This window comes from Dermacentor variabilis, chromosome 8 (assembly GCF_050947875.1).
Source record: "Dermacentor variabilis isolate Ectoservices chromosome 8, ASM5094787v1, whole genome shotgun sequence".
Taxonomy (NCBI): Eukaryota; Metazoa; Arthropoda; class Arachnida; order Ixodida; family Ixodidae; genus Dermacentor; species Dermacentor variabilis.
The window spans coordinates 47,929,236-47,955,940 of NC_134575.1; the positions used below are offsets into that span (position 1 = coordinate 47,929,236).

At 44.4% G+C, this 26,705-nt stretch overlaps 1 protein-coding gene across 1 annotated transcript in view; it reads left to right on the forward strand.

The window, feature by feature from the left end:
- The first annotated feature begins 20,210 nt into the window (after window positions 1-20,210).
- The window catches only part of LOC142591391 (uncharacterized), a 35,860-nt gene continuing 29,365 nt past the window's right edge, over window positions 20,211-26,705 (forward strand). The window contains exon 1 of the mRNA XM_075703718.1: window positions 20,211-21,619. Coding sequence (XP_075559833.1) covers window positions 20,243-21,619 — 1,377 coding nt within the window. The 5' untranslated portion in view covers window positions 20,211-20,242. The remainder of the gene's footprint in view (window positions 21,620-26,705) is intronic.

The window sequence follows — 26,705 nt, forward strand, 5'->3', positions numbered from 1 at the left end:
TTCGGTGTCGCTCCGCCGTGAGACGCGCTGCGGTCGACACATGTCGGTCGCTTAAATACCAGCTCTAGATGCGGTGGGGCTCCCGCAGCTATGGGGTTTACCTTGTACTTGTTCCACTGCGTGTTCAAGAGTAGCAATACTTTTCTTCGGGAATCGTCCGTACGATGCCGGATGAGGTCTACCGCAGTTATTATACCACAGTTCAGCCAGAAAAGCTCAATCTTTATGTGAATGTGGTCCAGCATATACCCTGCAGCTGATAGTACCTCTGCAGTATTTTGCAATATCATCATGGCTTTGGCAGTTGCAATATTGCGGTGTAGATCACATGTACTCAGTGACGGGGTACCTGCTGAATCAAAATAACGCGTAGTTTGGCATGGGAGAATCCTTGGCGAATTCTATAATCCTTCGTCTTCGACGTGCTTCTGTAATGGATCCTTCCTCGTTAGGGACGTGGGAAACTTGCCTACGAGCTGACAGGACACCTTGTCCCGAGAGGCATTCTTGTAACTCTTTGTCAGAGTACTAAACAGGGACTCCTTGACTACATCCATACGTGACCGATAGGATATTGCAAGGCTGTCCTTCCTAACGTAGTGGCAATGAGCCGGTGATTAGCGGTGATGGGAGACGACACTCTCACCATGAGGCTGGCATCTTCATGAGGCGATGCCTGAGGACTTTTTCTTGTGCTGTTGATACGATTGATGATGCTAGAACTTTCGGTTTTACTTTCCATAGCGTACGCTCAAGTTGCGTTGGTTGGAAGATGACCAGAATTCCAGCTGCTTGTTTCTGGCACGCGACAGCCGTAGAATTTGCCCGATCATGTCTTCGGTAATATTGTCTTCCGGTAGGCTTGTACTCACTTCATTGCGTCGTGGCCTCTTCAAATTTTCTTCCTCACATAGCGGAGACGTAGAAAGCCCCGCTGTCTCCTCGATTCTCATATCCTTGACGAGGGCTGCATAGAGTGCAGCAGATGACGGCGGCCGACCTCGAAGATGCTCCCGTGTACCACACCCACTTGAGCGCTTGAAGGGGATCACTCGCTTGCTGCGGATCCTGAGGCCATCAGCAGTCTACATTCATTGTTGAAGGTTTAATTGGCAAATTGTTGAGACTAAAAATACTCAAAAAACTAGCCAAGCGAAAGCATCATGGCTCATACCCTCGTCTTGGTCGTCCAAGTCGTAGTTATTATTTCATCGTCGTAATTTTGTCATAATCATTCCAGTATTGTTCTGCCTTGTCGTCATATCATCGTGGTCATTCCATCGCCATCGTTACGTTGTCCTGATGCAGTCATGTCCATTTCGTCGAGGTCGACTTCATCATCTTCATGCATGGCATGTGTATGATCGAGTGCATAAAGTTTATGTGCAGTTAGGTTGTTCCCGGTGAAAATGTGGACAACAAGGTCGTGTGTTCAGTATTTGCAAATGGTAACTTATATCCTCGATTCTTTAACTGCAATAACACTGGAAGTAACTTACAAAGGGCGTAGAATCCAAAGCTTTCAGAGACAAGGTCTTCATAACTGATTTCAAACAAGCTTGGCGCAAGCGCATCCTGGGTATATGCAACTGCTTCTAAAAAAACGGTCCGCCAGGTTACCTGTGGATGCAATGTGAACATGAAAACGATACAAGTGATACATCTTCATGATGAGAGCACGTTGCAGTAGTCAGCAAGTAAGAATGAAATTATAATACGGGTAATTAGTCGTAAGCTGGGTGGAATAGGACTGTCTGTGTGTCACAGTCGTCCTCTAATGGGCCGCTGTCAGGTTTCGACTAACTAAGCGGCCGCGGACTGCACCAGATGGTGTGCCCCACGCATTGGCATACCCTAGATTTCGGTTGCGAAAAGAATTGGGCGGGGAAGTGCGTCTGACTCAACAATCACAACAATCACAACTGTAGCGGGTGACGACCGGCTGTTATTTGCGCAGCAGAGGAGAGTCAGAAAATCGTAGTGTCCACTTTGAAAGTTTCATCGTATTGTAGTAACTGAGCTGGTATGCGGAGTATGACGAAGTTTTTGGAGCTTAGCTCCTAAGCGCTCGTTCCTGTAGCGAGTGTCGGCTGCAGGAACCGAGCCAACGAGCACAGAGAAAGATGAAAGAGCGAATGCGGAGCGCAGCGGGGTACGCAAGACGCTGATAGCGAAGAGGGTGCCGGGAGGAAGACAAAGGAGGAGGGTGTGGCGAAAGCGTGAAAAGGAAACTGTACGCCCGCGCAAGATGGATTCTGCGGGGAAGATGGCTTGGAGATGGCACCAGAGTAGCGCGCATCGTCTGTTCACCGATCACGCCACCAATAGCAAATGTGGAAAGAAAGCGCTGCATGAGCAGAGGTCTGTCTGCGGTGTCTCCTGTGAATTGCCCCCACACAGCGAGGGGAACACACAGCGAGGAACAGCGAGGCAGTCGTGCCACACTTCGCTCCGTTTGCAACGTGCCGCACGAGCCAGATTGTTCGTACCAGCCAAGATTTTGCGCAATGAAAACACAAAGAGAGCTGTGCTCAAATTTCGCATTAGGAATTGTCGTAATTCTCGTTGAATTTTTGACAACTATTCAGCTCGCTCTTGATAAAAGATTACTGACAGCCCTTACACATTTCCTGGGGCAAGGTTCAACCAGTGGGAACAAATAAGTAGATACATAATTTAATGCAGGTGTTTTTCAGACCCCTTATCGATAAATATATTTGTCGCAGCTAGATACGGAGAGACAAATAATGTACGAAATTTTACTTGAGGTTTTCAACAACTTCCCGTTGTAAAAAAATATCCCGGATAACTGGTATAATAGATGCTATTGGCTCATATGTTCGTTCCTCGAGACCGTAGTGAACGTGCAGCTGTAGGACGAAACAGTGCTCCGCAAAAAAAAAAATGTGATCTAGCTGACAATGGCGATGTCTAAGTACCAACTGCCTAATCATCAGACACTGTTGCGCTTAGAGGTCGAAGCATCAAATCGTTTCGACTTCTTTTCAAAACATCAATTAGGTGCATAACTCATGGGTTACGTCAGCATTTCATTTGAATATGAAATGATCCTAGACATTTTCCTTCAGACTCTGGTGAAAGTTTGCTTTTATTTACAGCGCTCAGAAACGTGCCCTATATTGCACTACCTTGCAACACCGACATTACACAAACATGTGTATTTTAACTCTTTTCATTGCAGGAACAATATTACGCTTCAAGCAGATTTGTTTCCGTATCGTCAGTACGCCGCAATGCAAGTCCATGAGTGGCAAAGTAAGGATATAAAATTTCCTCCTCTTCTCCCCGCATTGTCTACATAACCGTTGACTGCCTCTTTAATGTATCAACAGTGGCCAGATATCTGAAGAAAAACCAAACACGATTAGTAAACAAGGGCTCATTTTCTCACGTTACCGAAGTACTCACCATTGCGATGTCACTGTCTAGGCTAGTAGTTGGGGAAGGCTTGTACTGCGATGATTCACAGTCGCAGGATGCAGACGAAGAAAGCCAAAACACTTTCATGGTAGCCAGCAAGTACTAGCCATCTAAGATTTTCTACTGCTACTTTTCTAAAAACGGAAATTTTATTCTTCTACTTAATTTATTAGCATTTGCCTCATGGACGCCGTCAAGTTTCTTGCTTTTGTCCTATCACTCCGGCTGATTTGCACGTAGTTCTCTTCATTTTTGTAAATGGCACACAGCTTGTATAACAAATATGAGCATCAAAAATCCTGGTAAATCACTATAAGCTATGCTACGTCTCTCAAGAACTTGTAACGAGTGGGCATATTGCGGACAGATTATGAAAATGAATAGATTGAACGACAAGAATTCTCACAAAGGGGCTGAATTTTTGTTAATCCCGACCATATAAACCAAACACGCTATGCAGCCATTAATATCGTAGGATGCATGGACTCTGGTTTAAATTGAAATGAAGAAAATAATGAAGAAACGGAAAATCGAATGTGAACGAGATAACTTTCGCCGAGGCTCTACGAACCCACAACCGCATTACGCGGCCATGCGCCACTAATTGTGGTACGGTGAGGGCCATCAGTGTGTCGAGTAACTTGGGCGCATGTGTGTTCTAGAACTAGCCCTGAGAGTGTTAGCCAACACCACTAAGCGCTATCGCGAGCGGATGTAGGGCACCTTTTTTGGATAAATAGCGTCATGTAACAAGTGAACTGAGGACAGCAGGGACGTGTCTAATGAACCAATGCTAACTAATGGCATAAGGGTTGCCAATTACTTATCATTTGACATCCATGATACCATAATCTGTAATTGTAAGATAACGTTGAACTGAGCTTATCACTGGTAATCAGTAATCACACTTTACTATCAGGTTGAAATGGTAGCGAAAAAATGCTAACTCAAAGAAATTTTGTTATATATTAATAATTACGTTTACGATTCACGGCTGCCATTGCCAACCAAAGTGACTTGTGATCACTAGTTATAAATTCCTAGCACCTCCTAGTTAATAAACTAGAATTGCCAGTCATAATTTAGTATTATGGAAATACAGTGTTTGCAGGACCCTTGTAAACAACGTAATATATTCACGTAAGATATATTATGATAGACAATTTGTCCGCTTTCAATGATCTAATGGATGCCGTTTACAGCACCGCGATATCTGTTCTTCATGCACAGATATCAGTTTGTAAACTTCGGGCCTCTACTTTTTTCAAACTTCCGAATTTTTGAAATTTTTAAAAATAGAATTCAAGCCCTAAATCGAAATTTCGCTTCCAACAGACACTAGAATTTTAGTTTCTCTCTCAAATGCAACATATTTCATTATTATCGGTCCAGGGGTTATCTCGAAAAAACGTTTTTGCGTTTTACACATATTTGAACAGGCCGCGCCGTAGTTTGTCCCAAGCTAAAGCTTCCTCTTAATGACTCTGTGATGCTAATTAGCAATGTTTACGAATTAGCACTGCTTAAAACTCTCGTTTTATTGAAACTTTCATTTATACCATTGGCGACGTGCAAGAATGACGGCTGTAACCGTCGAACTACACAAAGTGATTCTCCATCACTAGAGACTCAAACTTACCATCTCCTAGAGTTCTCAAATTATAGTTATCGAATCGCCACCCGAATGCCATTTCATTTGACATCTAAGACGCTATTTTGCATGAAAGTTGGAGAACATCGCAGTGAGCGCATCACTAGTGATCACTAATAACTCGGCGGTATCAGTTAGCAGGGCTAAGTAAAAAGTGCTCATTTTGTTGCAGCTTGATTGATACCATTGACGACACTCACGAGTGATAGCTGCTGCAGTGACACTGAAATGGATGAATAATATTCCCTAGTGACTTAAGCATACGAATTTATAGTAGGCATAGTTGTTGAATCACTGGTTTTATCGCATTTCATGTGACATTCCTGATCACTGGTTCAGGGTTCTGGGTGTGCAAGACACGGAGAACCCTGAACTGCACGTTGTATTTCACTGTGCTCACTAGTGACTCGACTATAGCAGTTAGGTGTATTATGCAATGATATGTTAATTCATGAGCGTTTTAGTGGTAATGATGACAAGATGTTTGATTGGAGACTGCGGATAACACGGAATAGTGAGTGGTGTTCGCCAGTGACCGAAACGGGCCCGCCAGGGCCTTGCGATTATCATTGAATGACTCTTTATTGCTCCGTCTGATGGTCATGACCAAATCGCATGTGTGTCATTAATTCTTTTAACGTACTCATGCTGACGTTTCCTCTCAAATAATTGCGAAAATTGTCGCATGAAGAAGTAGTGAAAAGAGCTCCAAAACTTGTCGTTAGTCACGTGACAGGAAAGCTACTAGTCTCTCATCTCGTCTTTTCATTGCGAACGTATTATCACATAATATAGCAAACTTTCTGAGGCCTTCAAATTGAAAGGTACTTAAATTGCGTTATGGCTGGATTAAATTGACTGGTATTTGCATTACTTCGGCTGGCTTATGGATTATGTTCAGTGTTGCTCGCGTTAAATTGAGTGGCGCTCGGATTAAAATGACTGGCACTTGGTTAATGTTTAACGGCGCTTGGATTAGATTGACCGCCGTTCGGATTAAATTGGTTGACGCTTCAGTTGAATTGAGCGGAAAAACCTGCAGACCGAGTCCTCGGAGTGTTATTCAGTGACGCTCTGGGCCATGGCTGGCGGATGTAGAACACGATGGCGTCACGTAACATCTGATCTTAGGAAAGCGGGCAGTTGTAAGTCAACCCCATGCTGCTTGATGGCATGAAGGGTGAAAGAAGTTTACATACAATAACATACACAACAGAACGCCCAACAGCCACTTACGTGCGTGCCTTACATGGCACACGTTTTAGAAATACCATTTACATTAGGATGTATTCATCTAAACTATGCGTACCCATAATGCAATCACACAAGCAGAAACAAAAGAAAATGGCCAACCCTTCCCCTACCTGGATATGGCGGTAAGCGAAGCTTGTCCTTCGTGCACATTACCTTGGTCACGGTTATGTAACGCATAGGCAATGGTGCCGGCTTGCTTCTGCCTCCCGCTACATCAGCTCGATATCTTCATTTCGTTGCTTTCACATTGGCTAGACTCAGGCGACTCTAACATATGGATCGGCGCAAAGAATGCAAGCCCTTTCACGGGCGAGTTCTCGCCGCTGCCTGTCATAGGCTGCCTGTTCCTCGGAGGAATGCACAACGCGTGGCCGTCCCATCCGTTTTCCGAGACTGAACTGAACGGAATCGAAGCCAGTGAGGAAGGGGTTGCAGTAAGCCCGTAACTGTTTCCTCCCGTTCCCTACACGGCGAAAGTGAAACGGCATTGATTTGTTGCGGGCCTGGTGTGAGCGCGCGCCTATGATGCTTGTATGCTTGCTAATGCCTCACGTGCCGGCGCCGGTGCAACTATGAACTTATGGAACCGCTCTTTCCCGTAGATGTTCATCTCTGGGAGGAACTAGGTTTTTGCGTGACCACCACAACGCCACCGAAACTTCTGAGGCCAATATATGCTTTGCACGGAAAAATATAGCAGAGTTTGGTGACCTTGTTGATTCGCAAACATATTTCCAGCGAAGCTGTTTTTTTTTATTTTCAGCCCTTTGCAAATTTTTTTTTCTTTCAACCTGGTTCAACATCATTTGCCTCTAATAAATCACAAAATTGCGAAGTATTGCCCCCTATTGCTTTGCTGTTTGAAACTTCTCGCATTTAACGTTTTCCAGTGCTTCTCCAGACACATTCATCCAGACACATTATACTTTGCCAGAACATTGGCCAAAACCTCACTCTCCCAACTCGATTATGGCTAAATGTGAATTCTGGGGCGCTTAGACTTCGTTAAGAGCAACGGAATATATTGTATTTGTTCATAAAAAAATCCCAATAGTGTGATTGTTTCCAGGTGTAATTTGATGCGAAAGACGTGATTAGTCCATACTCCTGGAATTATGTCTAAAAAATTGCCCATTACCACCCCTAATTTTATACAAATTTATGCAAAGTGCCCTGTTTAGATAAGACAGGATACAGGGAAAACATACGGTGCATCTCGCGTTAAAAATAATGAACGCGAAAAACATTCGGCAGAGGCACTCAAGACTGCTTACGCTTGAAAATGCGAAAGCGTTGTCCCGTTTGTCGAACTCGTAACGTCATGAGCTCGCACATTTTATGCACTCATTTCGTGGCACCACTACGTCCCTATTGGCTACGCCCTCACGTGCTCAGTGACGCATGCACTAGACCACGCCTTTAGTTTTCGAGAAACGTGGAGCCGCCGAAGCACAGGGGCAGCCTGCTAGTCTCGCATCCCGGAGAGTCGAGTTCGATTGTCTCCCAAACCGAAACATCCCGAATTTTATTTTTAAATCCGCTGATTTGCTTTGTTTACAGCAGCCTTCCTGGTAAAATTGCCATCAGTACGAGCATATTTTGACGAGCACCTACTCTTTGCGTGGCTGGCCATTTTAGGGGCCATTTTTGGTGCCATTTTTCGGTTTCGATGACGACGACGAATTTTTGCCTAACGGCGCCTATGGCGCTTATGTAATAAAAAACTAGAGTTCATAAACATTTGCACTACTTTTGTTAGGCCATGGACTTTATAATTTCGCCACTCATTACAATTAGGATGACCACAAATTTTCCCAAATATAAGTTTGGCGTATCCTAGAAGTTTTCCTGATGCATCGTGAAACCGCCAACGGTCGCGTGAAACCTTTGAAGATAAGTTTAGAAATTTGTTGCGCAAGCTGCATTTTACCAATGCACTTTTAATTCGCACACAAATTTACTATACTCCAATTGACGGTGTGACTTAGTGACGGTGTGACTTAGTGTTGCCTCGAAACACTGGTAACTATAGTGTAAGATTGACATATAAGTGTTTCGAGAACTTGTTAAAAGAATTTTACACAGGGTATTTATGATCCGCAAGCACTCATCTTCTCGAATAATTTTACCATAGCGTTTCTCCCATCTCGATCAATTTTAAACTGCGTGGTATTTGCAGTTAGACCAAGGTAGCGGAAAAAACCATCCCAATTTGCCCAGCTCTACGTTTTGATGCAATGAGTTTCTCACGGCTCGTAACACAGTGGTAACGCTCCTAAGCACTTGCACACATAATTTGTTTCAAAAGCTGCTATAACCGCCCATCCTTTCGACTTTGCCGAAACATTACCCACAAGGCGCCCCTTAATTTCACTAATTACAAACCCGTTGTATCGTTCTTTTCACTAATCACGCAGAAATGACCATCTACAAAGTTGAATGACCCATGCAAAAGGGCCTTTGAAGATATTAGCTTTTTTCATTTGTTCCTTGATTAACATGGCCGTGCTATTTCCTGTTTATGCATTTCTATCGAAAAAAATGTCCCAGTACTGCAAACTGAGGATTCATTGAAGTCCACTGATATAGTCACGTATGCTTCTCGCATACGTATTTGTGACAATTCCATTTTTAACTAAGCAATTCAGTAGCTCACTCGAGGGCATATTTCTTCATTGTTTCTTTTTATAGACTGGCACTTTGATTTTGTGTAACAATTATTTAAAGGCTTGCTAAGAGGGAGGAGGAGGAGGAAAAACTTTATTTGCTCTAAATGATTAGAAATTAGCGGTGGCAGATGTGGTCGGCCGTCTTCACGGTCTTCTTCCCCATCTGCGCAGGGTCGACGCCCCTATTCCAGGGCACCACTGAGGGTGGCTACTCGGTGAGCGTGCCTTACTAGTCCATGCTGGACTTTCGGGTCGCTGCTGGAGAGCACCCTCTCCCACTGCTCCGCACTCGGGTCTTTTATTTGAAGGAATTGTTGGTTCTGAACGGATTCCCATGTAATGTGGTATAAGCTGGGCTTGGCGCCGCACCAGGGGCAAATGTCTCTATACTGGGTTGGAAACATCTTGCTTAGTGTGTGTAGATTTGGGTATGTTCCTGTTGGCAGCCTCCTCCAAGAGGTTGCTTCATGCTGATTTAGGCTGTTGTGGGGTGGAGGGTATTTGATTCGGACCCCCTTATAGAGCGAGTGATTCGTTCTGATATTTTTTGTTATTTATCGGATTTCCCGTGCGAAAGATAAGCCGTCCTCGATAGACAACCTATGCAATATACACATAGAGGGTGTTTAAGCCAACTCCATTGCAAGTCGTAAGACATAGAAGTGTGGATTACGAGAGTGTACCCAATTAGATATTGTACACGGTGCTCAGAAGCAACTCAAATTATTTTTTTCTGTTAGCTTAGGAAAATATTGGAAATAAATATTTGCCCTAGAAACAGAATATTGCCTTAATCGGTAAATTGTCATTGGAGAAGTTTCAGAGCCCATTGCCGAATATCCAAATAACGTGAGTGAATGATAATAGCTTCTTTGGTTTTGATTTATCTGGCCAGAAAGGAAAGCGCACAAGATATTGAAAATGGCCACGTGACTATGGAATAGAGCGCAGAGACATTAGTGCCCTCGACCATGGTACCAACGAATAATCAATGCTGCACCCTTGATGGATGCGGCACTGTTGACTCTGTGTCTGTCTGCGACACAGATGTTTTGACACACAGGTGCTCCGCATGTGTGGTAAAGCATACTTGGAAAGAAAAAAAAACAGTACTAACTTTTGAAATGTTCATCTCACTCAAACTTTTTCCTCGTTGAGACATACTCAACCACACTAATTGCAGTGTATAAGATTACATTCTATGCATATTTCACCTGTTGTTCTTGATTACTATTTCAGCAGACAATTCAGCACCTGCTACATCTAACACGGCAGGAGCGCAGCTCCCAAAATCCAGAGGTGAGAACTAAATATTTTATGTTATTGCATGGGAAGAAGCTAGTTTGTTCTTCGTACTAAGGTCGCAGTGTTACAATATTTACTCTATAGCTATAGCTTTGGTAAGTGCCCTGATCAAGACAGTGGAAGCTCTATACATAGGAGGAGGAAGAATATCAAGACTAATGGCCAGGGCAAAAAAGAAGAGGAAAATCAAAAAGAACGGGGAGTAAACGGAAGTCCTCTGTACTTCCTAACTTTTTTGGAGCAGCCGTCACAACCCGAGACTGATGTGTGCCTCATTGAAACTGGCCCACACCATATTGGGCGTGGGCGCATTCAGAGCCACCAGGTCAAAGGAAATGAGCCACACGATCTCATATTGGAGCTAGCACATTGCAGTGGATTCGGCTGTGGCCAAACTTCATGCTCAAGGTAACCTAGGATTTGTGTCAATATTGAAGATTTCTAAGTTCTCCTGTCAGTTTGAGCTCTGAACTGACGCATTCACGACCAGCAAGACGCAGTCCTGTACCAGCGAGATGTGATGAAGTCATGTGGCTGCCAACTAAACATAAATGTTATTATTTATATACGTTTAGCAAATCCGAAAGAAACTACGGTACCAACGAAAATGAGGCGTCGGCAGTCGTCATGGCACTAAGGTACTTTCCAAGTTACATAGAAGGCCAATACATTAACTTGTTCACTGTAAATTTACGATTCAGCAATTGAGAACGAATATGAAACTTTCAATGACATCTACGTTACTGTGGTGCTGTCGGAAGTGACCAAGGACATACAATAATTCGATCTGCCATCAACAGTGCCCATTCAATTGCTATCCCAAAATCACAAACAGATGCGACGTGAAAGCTCCGCGCACTTGAACTTTATCAGAGGTTAGGAAATTGCAACTCGGCAGGTTTTACAAAACAGCGCAGTTCTTCCTGGAATACCGATTAAAGGCTCCGCTTTTATTGCAGCATAGGACGACGAGGCGTAACGTATCATTAGTGGTGCATGCATCAAAGTAGCCCTCAGTAATGCCTACTCCTTCCTTGGCACAGTGCCAAGGAGTTCCAAGTATGAAGTTTGTCAATGCGAAGAGGCGATGGGGATCTTTCAGTGGGATTGCCGTTGTTTCAGTGCAGCTAAATAAATTCTCTGCACCACGCTAGACACGCTGGAAGGAAGGAAGAAAAACTTTATTTGGTCCTGCAAGTAGTGATATAAACACGCTGGACCACCGTCTCTATACGATAGCGAAGAATTGTTTGCACATCGTCAGTGTAAGCCAAGTCAAGTGTCAATTCAGAGTAAACCAAGCGCAAAAATGGCTTACACGTTATCAATGACATACCCTTTAATTTTACGAGACACAAACAAGGTGCCTTGTTTTGTTCACCAAGGACACCAGCGAAACGTACTACGGAATTCGTACAATTACTAGAGAAAACACGAGCATTTTTTATTTGTATGCGTAACTCGATCCTAATTAAATGGGACCCTCGAATGTTTCAACCTATATTACACTACTATACTTCCTACAGCGGCCAAATGGGAACACAGTGTACCCTGCAGTTCACTCAGGAATCTGGAAAACTTTGTGAATTCCGCCCATTTTACACTCTGTAACGCTTGAATACGTAATGTACAGCAAATGCTTTATTATCCAATCAAACTAATCATTTATTGCTTGGCACCCGCAACATGCTGCCTACTTCATCGAGATAGAAAGAACGTATGTCGCGCAATAGTTTAATGAGGAGATCTGGAAATTTACATATTTATATGTTTTAAAGCAGGCAACTGAAAAAAGTCACAGGCTTCGTGGCACACGCAGCACAGTCACAGCCGAAGCCGAAGGACTGCCTCCCTAGGAGCTCCATCTTCAGTAGCACAGACAAGAGGGTCTTTGCGGCGAAGTCTCTGTCTCGTTTCGGCGAGCACCACCTGAACTGTCCGCGTGGCGTACATGGCGAGCTACGGCTTGTCCTGCTCTCTGCACTGCTGTCTGCTGAGGCTGACTGAGCCGCACGCGTTTCCTCGATTCTATGGTTCACTTCCTCGGCAGTGATTCGTAGCTTCCGAGGACGCACCATAAAGCCTATTGAAGTGTAAACATAGGTATCGAGGCTGCGCGGCACGCATATCACGTCCTTTGACCCGTGGCAGGATACTATGAAAGTTGTTACGGTAAAGATGATGGTCTCCTAGCCTGGTTGTGTTAACCAGGTCAAGCTACACGCAGCATCAGACTGCTACATGCAACTGCCCCTTGTCCGGACGCCTCCTGCAATACAACGCAACGCAAAGGTTGCGTATATCGACGCTAGTCGTCGAGCATGCCACGTCGCGTGACGGCTGGCACGCTGTCTTGCTGATGATGCTAATGATGCTAGCGATGATGACCATTTATTAGCATCCTCTTTTAAACAGGGTGGTGCCAGTCAACTCGCCTGCTTGATTTAATCAGGTATGCCATACATGTTTTGCATTCTGGCATTCATATGCATCTCCTTGCCTTATATTTGTTCCTGAAGGCAATCCATTCATTTAATGACCCGCCCTCAAAGTGGGTAGGAGCCACATAATGATACAAAACACCAACAACCTTATAACGCTACCTATGCAGCTGCTACGCGGCGTGGCATGTGACCTGGTGTAATATTATGCAAACACAAAGATAAGTGCGCACCTATCGAAACTGCGCGCCACGCTTCTTACGTCGTGTGATATGTTACACTATATGATGCTAATGATGATGACGGTAATGAATAATATAATTTATTAGCATCCGCTCGGAATCAGGGCAGTAACAAGCAGTAACCTAACCTGCTTCTTTTCACTAGGCATTTCATTCATGTATTTCATGTATGCACGGTACCGGCTTGTGACTTTTTGCTTCAAGACAATCTGGCTATCTTTCGGCCAATTCCCAATAATAGGCAGGAGCCTGTCGATAGCTACGACGGACAGCGCGCACTGACCTCGGCGACGCACAACATCGCCAACGGAAACGGCTATTGGGATGAGCCCATAACATCTTGCGCTGCAAAAAATATCCAGAGGCAATGCACGTCGTGTTCGAATTCACGTGATGTGAAGCTGAAGGAAAGTCGTTACTGTTCAATCAATCAATCAATCAATCAATCAATCAATCAATCAATCAATCAATCAATCAATCAATCAATCAATCAATCAAGGAAGCTTATTTTCGCCGTATGTACGGCGAAAAAAAGGTGGTTGGAGAAAGAAAGCTGCACTGTCGCAGCTTGACAAAGCTCCAGCCACCCGTACACAGCAGTCGTAGCGTGCGGATAAGACAAAAGAGATAAGAGAAAAAAATCTCATACAACTTAGAGAAGTCCTAGAAAAATATAGGAAAAACCTTAGAAAGCATACAATATATTCCAGTGGCAATAGTTCATTATAAACATTGATTTGAGCATATCGAGTAAAAATGCAGAAGCCTTGCGCTTCGCCATTGTAATAATGAAAGGGTAAAAGAAGAAATAGAGAGACTGACCAAACTCAAACGCTGTTCAAATACCTGTCCGAAAGTGGTAAATCGCAAACCTTAACAGACGTCACAATTTATATAGCGAAGGTCTGATGTGTCCACCTCCTCACCAGTAATTATTATTATCAAGTCCACTTGCGCATTTCATATTTATTTTCATTCTATCTTGTTTCATTTTTTTTTCTCCACTCTGCTCTGGAACTTTAATCCTACTCCCCATGTCTGTACAGAGTAGCATGCCAGCGGTTGTATACGCGCCGGGAAATATCTCTTTTTCTTTCTAATAAAAAGCATCTCTCTCTCGCTCTCTTTCTCCCTCTTTCTCTCTGTCTCTGTATGAACGGCACTTCGACGTTTCGTTCGCACTCAAGCGACAGATGCAGGAAAGCCAATTCGCTTGCTGCTGCCGTGATTCATCAGTCCAGAAATCTCACAGCGAGTACTCGCGCACATCGAACGAGATATGTCCATGTACACCTGTGCGCGCGACACACTCTGCTGGTTAATTTATGTGAAACACGTTGACAGGCTAGTTCGTTTGAATCCATGATGGAATGTGTAAAAGCGACTGAATAAGAACGTAGAAAGAAGCGGGCACACAAATACAGCCCTGCCTCTCTGTGTCTGTTTCTGCCTCCGTTCAGTCCCGCTTACACATTCTATTATTGTTACCTTAGTTAGCGAACGTCTACAAGTTCATACGGCCAATAAAACTTCTATCCTTACTTCGTACAGATATCCACCAATTCGCTATTGCAATGGGTGCTTCACCTGTCGGGCTGAACTGGGATTTTTTTTAAAAAACGAAGTTCATCTGAAGAAGGACAATTTTGCTTAGATTTTATTCACAATAAGTAAAGAAATACAAACCTGGGGTTTTTATAGCGGATTGTAAAAATTAATTTATCATTTGTTTTGTACTAGCCTGTGACACAATAATCATTATGCTCATGCTTAAAAGCTTTTCGCATCCTTTTCAGGCCTAAGAGTTATAAAGACATTACAACACTGGAATCCGCTTGGTCGCTGCGGCATATTTTTTGTGCACCTCAGGAGCGACATGAACAGTAAGTGTTAATTTTGAAACTTGGACAAGTCGCTTTAATATGAGAATATTTGTACCATTACCTTGAAAGTCACACGGCCTGTTAACGGAGAGAAAAAAATATGTGGACTAAAAGCGACCAGACGGCACTGCGCCAATCACGCCTGGTTGTCTTTATTCTCCCTGCTTTTCTTTTCCATTTTGCACCGTTTTTTTAAAGCTTGAATCGTGGACTAGCCCTGCTAGCCACCTTGCTTGTAAGTGAAAGGACATGTAGGACCCTTCAAGCTAACCATACTGTTCCTGGAGTCTGTCTATGTCCAAAAGAAACGAGTGTGAACGGGAAGAGGAACAAGAAAATCGGAAGATCCAACGCGTATGCGGGAAATCGGCCGAAGTAAAATTTCGCATAATGTTTGCGCTTAAATGTGTTGTTGTTAGCAATTACGTTGATATACATCCTTATGCTGAACTTCATTGCTGCTCGCATTCGCGTTGGTGTATTGGCTGATAGAACTGGTGCAAGAGTTGCCTATGTAAAGTTCGCATAGATTCAAACGAGTGCCTTGGATATGCGTACTTCTTTCGCGCAAGCTATACCTTGAGGTTTCGTGGTAGGTCATAACATCTGCGCTCGTGCTGAGTGAGATATCTTGGCTTCGACTTTCTGCGGAGCCAGAATGCCCCTCTACCTTATGACACACGCCTACGAAATGCTCATCGATATAGCATGTGTACACAAAATTATCCTTGGTTGTCAGGTGACTTAGTACGACGGGAAATGTACGCCACAATTTAGACAAGATGAAAACAAAACATCGTTTAAAAATAGGCATTGGTACCACTTGTGGCATAGAGGCACAGTGGTACAGAGAGACATGTCGCCACTACCTATATGATATAGGTATGTGCACGCTTTTTGCCAATTCGTCAGCGTGAATGTGACATGGTGATACGAGTAAATCGACAGTTTTCTTTAGCAACTTCGCCCACATTAGATGGACGCCCGCCGATTACACAAAATGAAAATCGGGTGGTAAGTAAAGAGGAGACAGAGAAAGTGTACAAGAGGGGTTGGATGAGCAGAGCACTGCACATCATTGGTCAAATCGGGCGCGCGTAACGCCACGCTTAAGAGGAGAAGAATCAGGTGATGCGGGCTCGTGCCACTTGCGAGTCCCGCATACTCAGACACCACTGGGTCGGGTGCGGCCGCTTCATATATAAGTCATTGCAACGAAGTAGCATCCAGGACACTTGGAATTGTGTGGGATAGTATGGGGTTAGAAGTTGGGTGCTTGAATTACAACAAGATTTTACGCTTTGTGCTATCATTTGGCAATGTGGTTGACAGCGAATCGCTCACTTCGTGCCTCTGCTGATGCAACCATCAGGTTTCGTGAATCTTTAATGGCGTATTGACATGGCAGAAACAGAAAGCGATTAATCACTTAGAATGGTGTCTTCTATGCTTGCTGCCACATTTTTATTTACTGTTAAGGAACGGTAGCCGTATAAGTAATGCAACACCCGTGTTGTAGTGTGGAACGCTTATAGATACGTCGAAAATTTCTGGATACCTCGAACACGGCATAAAGATATTTAGGCTGCTCAGGTTGATTCAGTGGTTTTATAGACAAGCAAAAGTAAGTACCTACTGCAGAGCAAGCTTGAGTGAATCATTAATCAAAGGGTCTCGCGCGAACGTTCAGGCAACGGGTCTCTAACAGTATCTTAGTATTTGGTATTTACCTGAAAACAACAGTACTCTATGTTTAAATCATTTCGAAATTATTTTATTAGAAGCACGTGAAGGGATACAAAACTTATTGTTACAGCATCCTCTCATATGCCTGTTTGTTTCAGCTTGTTTCGGTTGCCTTTGTAGCTAATGTGTCAATTTATGACTGAATAGTACTCAACCTTTACATGCACTTTTAGCGTTTCTGCGAAACCTCGTTCTAAAGAAGCAGGGAGAATGAACTGCGCACTCCTGTTGTATAATATTGGTTAAGTTATTTTTTCTATAAGAACAGTGAGATATCCGAAAGGATGTCTATATGTTATGGTAGCCTCAGAAAGCCCAGCATATGCATGCACTCGCACGTAGGTTTCTTTGACGTGCGTTCCGTTTGTATACCACAGAGTAAATATTTAAATAGGTTGTTTACGGGCATAGTCTCCTGAAGGGCTCTGTAGATATTTGGAACAACTAGAGTTCTTTAACGTGTATGAAATGCACGGTACTCGACAGCCTTAGCATTCCGTGCATAATGCCGTGACCGAACTCGAAGCCTAGGGCTCAGAATCCAACGCCATAGCCACTGAGCTGCTGCGGCGTGTGAAAAGGTGATTTTTCATGCAGATTGTAGTAGCCTCCTTAATCGTAGCTCTGCATTTGAAGTGGATTTTGCCAAGATTCAGGCACTGAACCGAAGACAAACGCCTACGCAGCGAGGCCCCTCCAGATTTTGTGCTAACGAGCACGCTAGCAGATTGCGGAACGATACCGAAGCAAACAACTTTTTGTTTCCATAAACCATCTTTAAAATTGCTTATTAGCGTAAAACTGATTTATCATATCCGTGTCGCTTTGCTTATACCTCCAATTAACTTGCCTTTGGAAAGCAACCTTCCAGTTTTCTGGCTGACCTAGATCCTACAGTAATCCCCACGAAAATGCCCTTATCCCGGGTTCTAATGCTCGACCAGGAAATTTTTCTTGAACTATAACAATCGCTTCCTGACCAACCCGTGCCTGCTGATTTTTAGATTCGCTTAGCTGTCAAATAGTTTACCTTTCATATTTCTGTGCATGTTAGCCTTTCATGAGGATTTCTGCGCCTTCGCCATGTGGGTAGAACTAATTTTCTAACGCTGTGTAAAGCAGGCAGAAAGGATGCTAAATATATGAGTGACGAGGACAATTTTTTGTTCAGAGTGCTAGCCTTCTTATATGCTCAATATAATGAAGAGCCAACCAGCTGTAGTGCAAGTGCTTATGGGCGTCATGTCTCTCACACGTTCTAAATACAGCCTCCGGCGTTTTTTTTTTTTTTGTGCAGAACGACATAACTGCGAGGTCCATGTTTGGGATATCACATTGATCAAAGTTTACGCCAAACAATACGGCAGCTCATTTGACGTTGCATGTGCGCAAAAGTATCACGAGATTTGCGGGCACAACTCGACACAGATCGTGATCTATTCTAGTGATTGTCAAAATGCCGGGACAACAGCACAGACACAAGGACGGCTTCTGGATTCGGAAATATGACGTGACACGCCGATATGTCTTTTTTTTTTTGCAATGCTTATGTGTATATGAGTAGGTAAGAGAAATAAAGCTTACTCTGAGGAATTACTACGTGTTTTTATCTCTCAGTTCTTCCTCCTAACAGGGATAAATCTAGTATCAAACGCTTAAAAACGTATGTATTTCTTCCCAATTTACTAACTGCGTGGTATCCAAGGCTGAGGTGGCACATCAAGGAGAAGGAGTTATGCTAGGTGTCTTGGAGTCGTGACGGTAACGAACGGTCACCTAGCCTGCTTGATTTCATTAGGTATGTCATACATGTATTTCATGCGAATATGGTGCCGCCCAGCGACTTCTTTCTTCAATACAATCCGACTATTTTTTGGCCAATACCCAATAATCGGGAGGAACCTGTCGATACCTGTGACGGACACCGGACACCGACGGCCGCGACGGGAACATCGCCTATGGATACGGCAATTCGAATGAACCCATAACAGCTAATGCTGCAAAAAAAAAATAATAATATGCAGACGCAATGCATTTGTTCGAATTTATGTGAAGTGAAGCTGAAGGAATGTTTTTACAGTTCAAATACCTGTCAGAAATTGGTCAAATCGGAAAGATTTAACGATTTAATCATTTATATAGCGAAGCCCTAATGTACTCGTGTCCTCACCAGTAAATATTATTATAAAGTCCACTTGTGCATTTCATATTTGTTTTTATTCTTTTTCATTTAATTTTTGCCGCTCTCCTCTAGAACCTTTTAATCCCACTCCGCAACCCTTCACAGGGTAACATGCCAGTGGTTGTATACACGCCGGCAAACATTTCTTTTCTTTTTTCTATTGAACAGCCTCTGTCTATCTCCATCTCTGTCTGTCTCTCTCTAACAGCAATGCGTACAAGTTTGTTCACTTGCATCCTATGGAACTTGTAATCGTATGGAATGCACACGTTTTTCCACGAGAAAGTTGACAACATTCGTCCCCTACAAATTTTTCTTTATGCATGGCAGCGTTGACAAGCGGTGCCGAAATGGAAGCTCCAAATTGGGTGGATGTATAGTGTGCGACTGCATATGCTACAATGTCACTAGTACGAGAGCCATGTGTGATCTTTGTCGAGGGAAGAATGGCGATGACACATGTGTGCATAGAAAACTGCCTCACGTATGAAGGAACAATTCGGGTTCCCGTACATGGGAGCATCCGTGAAGCTACTGCGTGACAGGGTTCTACGCGCGCTTGTGAAATTGTCACGAAAGTAGAGTGCCCAAGGCCGTGTTTTTTATTCGTCCATGACGCCTGCATTTAATGGTATACTACTAAGTTACAGGTAGTCTTACGGAGCAAAACTTTAATTATCAGTTAGAAAAGAAAAAAAAAAACGTGGCCCATCACGAGTAATTTCTTACATATATACATTTTTCTACAAGTGCGCACGCCATGAGCGTCTGCTACCGCCACGTGCAAGGCCAGACGATAATTGTGCCCTATGACCAGACGTCACTGCGTGTCCTACTAGAAGATTGGAAGCGCATCCCCGAGAATTAGTCGCGCATAATTTAGGTAGTTGATGTTCACCATAGTTCTAGATATCCAAGTAACTGCCTGCTAGGTAATTTCATCATGGGATGCACAAGATCATCATCTGTAATTCACAGTGAACGCAGTGCAGAATTGATTCAGGACATCTGCTCCATTTCTAATAGTTACGTAATTTGGGCTATGACTAGCTGCCAGCATCGCTTAGCTTCTTTGACCTCGTTGCCCTGAGACAACTGCCTCGCGTGGCACAAGAAAGCCTGTGGTGAGGATGGGCTGCACTTCGCTCTGGGCTATTATAAAAGATATATAGCCATTAAAGACAAAGCGAAGGAAAAAAATTGGAGGACGCTTAAGCTTCGCCTTCAAGAGTGGAACGCGATAGCGTTCCCGTCGACCCGCCAAGGGGTGTAAGACAATGGGCTACGGCGCAGCGACTACGCGCCCCGCATCGGACGCGGTGAGCGTCGAGCAACGCAGCGTTCGGCGCGACAACGAAATGTGCTCGTTTCTAAGGCAACACCGCGTTCACTAGAGGCGCTTTTGTACCGCTTTGGAGCATCGAACTCATGGCTCAGTCGACTTCCTCTTCAGCCACCGAGGTGAGCGGACGCGGAATGTCGGGCTCTTCACGAGCGGCTTCAGCGACCCTTTTGGGCCGCGGTATCAGGTCAACTGAAAAACCAGGTCAGGACTACCAAATGATTTTGCCAACGCTGCCAACAGGTGCGTCCGTTCTTCATACGGTTTTTTTACATGGTGACGTTAAGGCGAGGCCTTACAGAGTGGAACATTTTCGAGACGCTCTTACACGGCTGTCTCTCATGCCGGAAGTGGTTGCACTGGGTGCATATCAAATGAACCATCTGTGGGCGGTGACTTTCAAGGACGAAGAAGGGAAAAAGAGGATTATCGCTGCAGACGCGTTTGATGTCAAAGACCACCGCTGTGTGGTCGTCGACCCGTGTGACAGAGGCGTCCGTATCAAGCTCTACTGGCTCCTTCACGGTGTACCTGACGACGACGTTCGCACTGCCTTGTCGCCTTTTGGAAAGGTGACTGAGATCACCAGGGACAGGTGGCGGGTACAAGGATGCGTTGACAAATGGTCAACCACCCGTACTGTCACTATCAAGCTGAAGGTAGGCGTCACCGCTGAAGACTTGCCCCACCAGCTGCGAGTGGCGGAAGATGTTGCGCTCGTGCACGTCCCTGGCAGAGCTCCCCTCTGCCTCCGATGCCGCGGCATCGGGCACATCCGACGCGAGTGCCGTGTACCACGCTGTGGGCTTTGTCGTCGCTTCGGCCACGACGAGAGCCAGTGCGTCCGAACCTATGCCACAGTGACAGGCCCGGCATTGAAGGAAGATGTCACAGATCACTTGATGGACGTGGTCGACGCAGTGGAAGCCGCAGGCGAAGGGAAAGAGACCCAGCCTTCGGTTTTAACGCCCCTGAAGAAGGCAATCACTGTTAATGAAGAAAAGTCATCGGACGGCTGGAAAGACCCATGGGATGACACGGTGGAACCAACTAACTCAATAGAGGTCGAGGTAAAAGAGGCCAAAGAAACGTGCACATCAGCAGAAGTGACGACCGGTGAAAAGCACGAAACTGACGACACCGTGATGCCAACGTCAAGTAGTGCACCTGCTAAGAGGCTTCACGAAGAGGCGGATGAGCAAGAGGAAAAGGATCAAGAGACTGGGAATGACGAGCCTCCTCCGAAAGCTACCCCGGGACGCCGACCGGCGTTCAAGCCCAAGGCCGGCGTTCCTGCCAAACGCCGTTCTACAACCCAGACGCCTCCTGGGTTAGGAAAAATTGTTGTTGGGGTGTGGGGACTGGGGTTTGTGGGCAGGATGTGCGTCGGCCGTCGTCATTGGGCTTTGATGTCTAGAAAACCATGGTCCACCTCCCTAGACCGTCGAGTCATCGTAGCAGATGTGAGACGGACGATGTGCGGTAATTGGTTTGGATTCTCCTCCCGTTAAATGGTAGCTAATTTTTCGAGTGGTCTTTGTGTCGCGACGTTGAACGTGCGTGGACTTAGCGGGCGTAGAAGGCAATGCCAAGTTAACCGTATTCTTATTGAAAATAATATTGACTTATTGGCCATTCAAGAAACAAAAATTGCAACTGATGAATGCACGGAGCAAATGGTTAACGTTTTCCGTCCTAGATATACCGTAAGTGTATGTCATGCGGCGGGTAGGTCTGGGGGCTGCCTTATTCTTTTGCGTAGCAGTATTGCTGTAGTTGAAGCCGTCACATCATCCGAGGATGGCAGAATGGTCCTCTGCGATTTTACTTTTTCAGAGATGCCTTGGAGGGCTATATGTGTTTATGCTCCGAACGTGGCACGGGAGCGGGAAGTCTTTTTTGGTGATATTCAGCAGTACTTGAATTGTGAAAGACATGTCATATTACTGGGTGATTTTAATTGTGTTTGCTTTCCAGAAGATAAATCTAAGTTGACTAGTGTTTGTGATAAAAGTGCGTTGCTTTTAAGTTCTATTGTAGGGCAACAAGAGCTTGAAGACATTGGTTACGTGTTGTCAAGTGAAAACCAAACCATGTATACGCACTATCAAGGTCAGTGTCATGGCAGGCTAGACAGAATTTATGCTCCGTTAACCTTTGTACCATTATTTTCAAGTTATCAAGTGTTACATGTTAGTTTTAGCGATCATTGCCTCGTTATGTCAACCATAGGAAAGAAACAAAAACCATCTAAATTCAGCTGGGACTTATGGAAGCTAAATGATAAGCTTTTGCAAGACGACGTTTTTCAAAAGGCAGTTCAAGAAAAGCTCGAAAATTTGCTCAGCATAACTACGTCAGCGTTCTTCATAGCAGAATGGGAACTCTTCAAAAGAGACGTTAAATTCACCGCGATAGAAAGAGCATGCGTAGTTTGTCACAAAGAAAAAGAGCGTGAGAAGGAATTACACCTTAGGCTAAAATATATGCTCAGCGCAGAAAGCTCTTCGCCTGGCTTATTTTCGAAAGAAATTAAAGAAGTTAAGTCTGAACTTGAAGTCATCGATGAAGAAAAGTACAGGGGTGCGGTATTAAGGGCAAGGGCGGAGAGATTATGGATGGGGGAGACGCCTACCAAGCGAGCAATAAGTGACGAGAAGAAACACGCGGTTTCCAAAGAAATAACAGAAATAAGTTATCAAGGGGAAGTCACTAGTGATGTTGGAATGATTGAGCACGCATTTGAGTCTTATTATGAAAGTTTGATGGGGAAAAAGACATGTGATATCGAAAGGTTTAGAACTGACTTCTTGCCATTAATGCCAACATTATCAGACGAGGTCTGTGAAACGCTCGACAGACCAATAAGCCTTTCAGAAGTTGAGGATGCGATTGACGAACTTACTCCCGGCAAGTCGCCGGGGCCTGATGGTCTGGGAGGGGCTTTCTATAAGAGCTTTAAAAGTGGAATAGCTGTAGCACTACATCGCGTGATAAGGGAGATGTACGAGAATAAGGAAGCACCTCCTTCTTTTCGGACATCGCACATTATTTTAATTCCTAAAGTAAAAGATCGTACGCGACTTTTGGCGGTTGAAGCCTACAGACCAATAAGCTTGACAAATACGGACTATAAAGTTTATACTAAAGTACTGGTGCGACGATTGCAGACCGTTATAAAAGAACTTGTGGGCCCCCATCAGACATGCGGTATCAAAGGCAGATCGATCTTTTCGAATATTCATACTGCAAGGACCATACTGGAATGCTGCGATGAGAGAGAGGACAGAGTCGCTATGATACAAATTGACCTTGAAAAGGCTTTTGACAGAGTCGTCCATGATGTCATATTTTTGATCTTAGAACATGTTAAAGCCGGCGCAGTGATAACAGATGGAGTAAGAATGGTATACAAAAATTGCACTGCGCAGTTAGTAATTAATAGAAAATTAGGCGCCAGTATAAAAGTGGAATCATCAGTAAAACAAGGATGCTGTTTGTCGCCTCTTTTATTTGCCTTGTATTTAGAGCCTTTCTGTTTGAAAATAATTAAGAGCCAATCTATTCGTGGGTTTATCTACGCAGGAATTGAGACTAGAGTTCTGGCTTATGCAGATGACGTGGCAATTTTTTGCCGTGATACAGAAAGCGTGAATAACACTATGAAAGAGGTTGTTTCCTTTTGCGCCGCAACTGGAAGTGTTGTCAGCTGGGCTAAGTGCCTAGGTTTATGGCACGGCAGCTGGCCACAGGTACCCGAGTTTTTTTGCAATATGAACTGGAGCGTTACCCCTGGAAAATATCTTGGGGTGCCATTACAACATTATCGTGACAGTGCCGCGCATTGGATCGAAGAAGTAAAAAGAGTTAAAGATCAGACAGAAAAGTGGGGCCGGCATAATTTTTCGATGTTTTCAAGAGCTAGTGTTTGCAATTTGTTTTTAGTTACAAAGGTGTATTATGTACTACAAGTGTTATGCATGGCAAGGATTTCGGTGCAGAAACTTCACAGAGTGTTTGCGGTACATATATGGGGATCCACTTGGGAGAGAACTAGCCGGTGTAACTTGTTTCATTCGGTGGAAAATGGAGGACTAGGATTAACACATTTGTTTTTGAAACAGATTGTTAGTAGGTTCTTTTTCTTAAGGGACCAAAGTGATATATTTCTGCGTACTGTTATTCAGGTGAGATTGAGTTCTTCCTTGCCTGAGTGGGTTGTCTCATCAGCTAATGAACGTACTGGAACACCAATTGGCTTTCTGAGGGAAGTTGTTATGTCCTTTTCTTTACTGAAAGCGCATTTTTCGAATGAATTTTTGACTTCAGTGACGCGTAAGAAACTTTATAGTGATCTGGTTGATGTTTTCTTGCCGCATCCTGTTTACCGCATGATGTATAACTTAGGACCTGAACGCAATGTGCTGAAACGCGTTAGAAAAATGCCGGTTAGATCTTCAGCGAAAACCTTCTTTTTTCAATTGCATTCGGGCACTCTCCTTGTGAAGCCATGGCTGCACAGCAAGGGCTTCTTTGTTCCATGGTCTGTTAACTGCATCATATGTAAGAAACCTGAAACTATTGAGCACATCTTTTTGGATTGTCATGACTCAGTTTTCTTGTGGGATGTTCTAAAACGAACTCTGAAGAAAGAACTGCCGTTAAGTGCTTTCGGTATTCGGTTCTTACCGTGTGCAGACACAGGGGGAGTGCCGGCTGACTTGGTAATGCTTTTGTGTATGAGCAGCGTGTGGAAAACGCGCATGGATATCAGGAATGCCCGCGTAGATGAAAGGTCTGCGAGGGAACACCTAAGTGAAAGTCTTAGGTACACACGTGATGCCCTCAAGCACATGATTGAACCTCCAGAGTGGTTTGAGGAGCTTGACACTTTGGCGTCTGTGATATCCTCTTTGAGTGCCTTTTAAATATGTAGTCTCTCGAAGCGATGTAATATTATTTTTCTGCACCAAATGACCTACTTTGCACGCGTTTGAGTGGTGTTGAAATCAAGGTAATAAAGAAAAAAAAAAAAAACTCGTGGCTCAGTGTTAACGTCTCCGTCTCACACTCCGGAGACCCTGGTTCGATTCCCACCCAGCCCATCTTGGAAGTTGCTTTTTATTTATGAAGTGCCTGCCGTGATTTATCGCTCACGGCCAACGCGGCGGACACCGACGCCGATGACACCGGCTTTTCTGCGACACGAGCTCCTTAACGCTATCGCGTTAATATTTTTGCGACAGATAATATAGCGACACTCTAGGCGCATTTCTGCCGTGGTCATCGCCGTTACCTTCCGTATGAGTGAAAGCACGTGACGGGGAGCGGGCGATTGCGGTTCAATCTCACGTGCGCGATCGAGTAATTTGACCCGGATGCGTGCCTTTTCCTGTGACGCGCGAGGCGAGCGAGGTGAGGCGAGGGAGGAGAGGCGTTATCCTCCGGTGGCTGCTGGGTTGCCTCGATGTCCTCCTCACCCGCCACCCCGAACATAGTGGAGACAACTGCGTCTACTACGGCGTTGTTCGCGCGAATTGCGGACGCCGTAGGGACGCGTGGCCGGTGCTTGCGTGTCTTGAAAGCGATCTGCGACGTGGCCAAAGTGCCCGGCCGAACGGGCCTCATCTGCAAAGTGATCTGCGATGTCTGCAGAGTGCACGTAGCGCCGGTAGTTTCGTATGCACTGCGATTCGACATTTTGTTCGCGTCGAAGCGACAGATGCTCGAAGATCAATTCGCTTGCTGCTGCCGTGATTCATCCCTCTAGAATATTCAGAGCGAGTTCCCGCGCTCGTCGAACGAAATATGTTCATGTCTACCTGTGCGCGCGTGACACCGTGCTGCTTAACTTACTTAAAACACGTTGGCCGGCTAGTTTGAACCTTTGATAGAGTGTGTAAGTGCGACTGAACAAGCACGTAGAAAAAAAAGACACACAAATACAGCGCTGCCTCTGTGTGTATTCTTCTGCCTACGTGCTTGTTTAGTCGCGCTTACATATTCTATAATTCGTAATTTAGTTAGTTAGCAAATGTTTACAAGTTTATGCGGCGATAAATCTGCAACAGCGATCTAATAATTTGCTATCGCAATCGCAGCTTCGCTTTTCCGGCGGCACTGCAAATTTTTTAACAGCAAGACGACGTTTACCTGCAGGAGGACAATTTTGCTTAGTTATTCTTCAAAATATGTAAAGAAATACAACAAGCCTGTTGTTTTCTTTTTGTGCAGGTTGAGAAAAATATTGAAAATTTTTTTGGTACCAGCCTTTCACACACTCTTCATAATACTCATTATTAATGGTTTTTCGCATCGTTTTCATACATAACAGTTATAAAGACATTAGAACGCTGGAATCGGCGTTTTAACTACGCTATATTTACTGTGCACCTAAGGGGCTACACCTTCAGTAAGTGTAAATTTGAACTTGGCCGAAATCGCTTCAATATAAGAATGCTCCTATCATTATCTTGAAAGTCACACGGACTGTCAACCGAGGGAATAAACATGGGGACGAAAAGCAACCAGACGGGACTTCTCCTGTCC